Source organism: Octopus bimaculoides, chromosome 2 (genome assembly GCF_001194135.2).
Source record: "Octopus bimaculoides isolate UCB-OBI-ISO-001 chromosome 2, ASM119413v2, whole genome shotgun sequence".
Lineage (NCBI taxonomy): Eukaryota > Metazoa > Mollusca > Cephalopoda > Octopoda > Octopodidae > Octopus > Octopus bimaculoides.
The window spans coordinates 191,344,171-191,346,413 of NC_068982.1; the positions used below are offsets into that span (position 1 = coordinate 191,344,171).

The 2,243-nt window shown below is 35.4% G+C and overlaps 2 protein-coding genes across 5 annotated transcripts in view; both read right to left on the minus strand.

Moving 5' to 3' along the window:
* LOC106871088 (tyrosine-protein phosphatase non-receptor type 13) overlaps positions 1-2,243 on the minus strand; it is a 217,697-nt gene that overhangs the window by 72,709 nt on the left and 142,745 nt on the right. The gene's annotated exons all lie outside the window — the stretch shown is intronic.
* Positions 1-2,243, minus strand: part of LOC106871091 (PDZ domain-containing protein 2) — a 41,290-nt gene that overhangs the window by 8,546 nt on the left and 30,501 nt on the right. For all 4 annotated transcript variants that reach the window (XM_014917382.2, XM_052965811.1, XM_052965810.1 and 1 more), the window contains one exon: positions 600-765. In XM_014917382.2, the coding sequence (XP_014772868.1) occupies positions 707-765 (59 nt within the window). In that variant the 3' untranslated portion in view covers positions 600-706. The remainder of the gene's footprint in view (positions 1-599; positions 766-2,243) is intronic.

Here is a 2,243-nt window from a genome sequence, read left to right on the forward strand (position 1 = left end):
TATATATATATATATATATATATATATATATATATATATGTATATGTATATATATGTATATATATATATATATATATACTCTCTCCCTCTCTTTTGTATATTATTAGTTTGGCTCTTTATTCTCTCCGCCAACTGTCTAAAGGACTCCTGATTACTAACTCTATATAAACACTTCATCCAAATGTGGGTTTTGTATTATTTGATTCTGTCTGAAGAATTTCTAACAAGGAATATCTTAGATGTTTATCCTACATGTACAACTTGGTAACTCTTATTAGTAAACGAAACATGTGTAATGGTGAATAAATAACAAAAATGTTTCCAATCTACTGTTTTGATACATAATTACTCTGCAAAAAATCCATGAATGGATTACACACCCATAAAGGGACCATCAAACTGGTCAGTTACTGGAAATAATAACTAAAATCACCCTCAAGTTATCTAGTGTTCTAAAAAAGAAAGAATACTTTCAATTATATCACCTGAGATACACTTAAGTGTGGAATAAGACAGGGTGGTCATGGCTAGAATAGTTTCGATTCTAAGCGTGCCAAATCAGGATTGACCAAGGATCAAGTAACGAGCCCATTACTAACCTGCAGGAATGAATCAATATCCAAGTCGTTAATGTTGTAAGGCCAACATCTGTAAACCAAATGAATTATTTGATGGTCTTTGGTGGTTCCATTTGTGTCTGAGATGGTCAACTTTTGAATATCAAAGTGTGGGTGACTGTACTTCTCAATGATCTTGATATGGTACCTGCAACAAGAGACAAATCTTAAGGTCTATGGCAAATACTTCACCAAGAAACAAACTACAATATGTTGAGTTTCCATGGTAACAACCTGACAAGCACCTCAATAGATATTTGTGTGTGTGTGTAATAAAGACAACCAAATGATATTTTGAATGCATTTAATACGCGTTTTTCAAGTAGTTATGTAACACACACACACACACACACATTGGGTAAATGGTCAACAAGTAAAGAAATCAATAGCCATGATACAATGGCAGATTAGGTTCTTTATATGGTACTTTAGACATAATTTGCTGCTTAAGTTCCATGGTCAGGCTGTGGCTTGACCTCACATGGAGAACAATGCCACATGACCTTATATTCTTCAGACAAAACCAGGAATAGTTATTCTGGTTCTGCCTGAAGAATGTATAATCATATAAAAGTGTCTTTGATATGAGTTCAAACCACAGTCTGACCATGAAACTTAGGTAGTAAATTTTTAACTTAAATACTGTATAAAGATTGTGTGTGTGTGTAAATTCAAAATCACATATTTAATGAAATCTTTAAAATACAAGAAAGAAAGAAAACAGTGCCAGCACCATTAAATGTTAACCCAATTGATTGAGAGTTCGGCAGAAAATTCAGGAAAACAGTTCTTTCTCAGCAGCAGCACCCGAAGGAATTGTCTTCTAATGTAGCGGTGCCATTGTCTGTGTTTGTGTAAGTTAGCAATTTGAAAATAATACGAAGGTCAATATAATCCCAGTACAAAAGATCAAGAATGTGTTGCTACAGCATGGCCACAGTCAAATGACTGGAACCAGCAAAACAATTAATGAACACATATCATTGTCATCACTTTACATCAAATTTCCATGCTGGCATGGGTTAGAAGGGTTGTTGCAGTTCAAGTCCTTATTGGAAGAACTGATTCAAACTTACACACACATACATACACAAGTACACATATTAGAATGGTGCCTCTACTGGTGTGTGTGTGTGAAATGTAGTATGTCTAAAATAATGCAAACCCACATTTTGTATGAGCTAAGAGTTGATTTAGCTGGCACCAGTGCAATATGTAGCTTCATTTTGCATCTACCTGCAGACTGCAAGCATATTTACCTGGCACCGGTGCTACTGATGTTATTTTGTTGTTAGTAAGGCTAAAGAGCCTTCTCAAGCCCTGAGCCATCACTGGTTACCAGAGTGCAGTGGGTGGGTTTTGTGGCACCGACACTGTTGAGGGTTGCCTTGTAGATTGCAAGAACATACCACGATGGTAAAAAGAACATTTGTTCTGAGAGGATGGTGTTGGGGTGGGAAGTAGAGGGAATTGAAGGGAAGAATAATGTCAGGGGAGAGGAGGAAGGAAAACACATATATCTGTGTGTGTGTGTGGGGGGGGAGGTTATATATATAAATTTATATTTACAAACAGGCAAAGTACTCAGGAGATATATATATATATATATATATATATATATATATA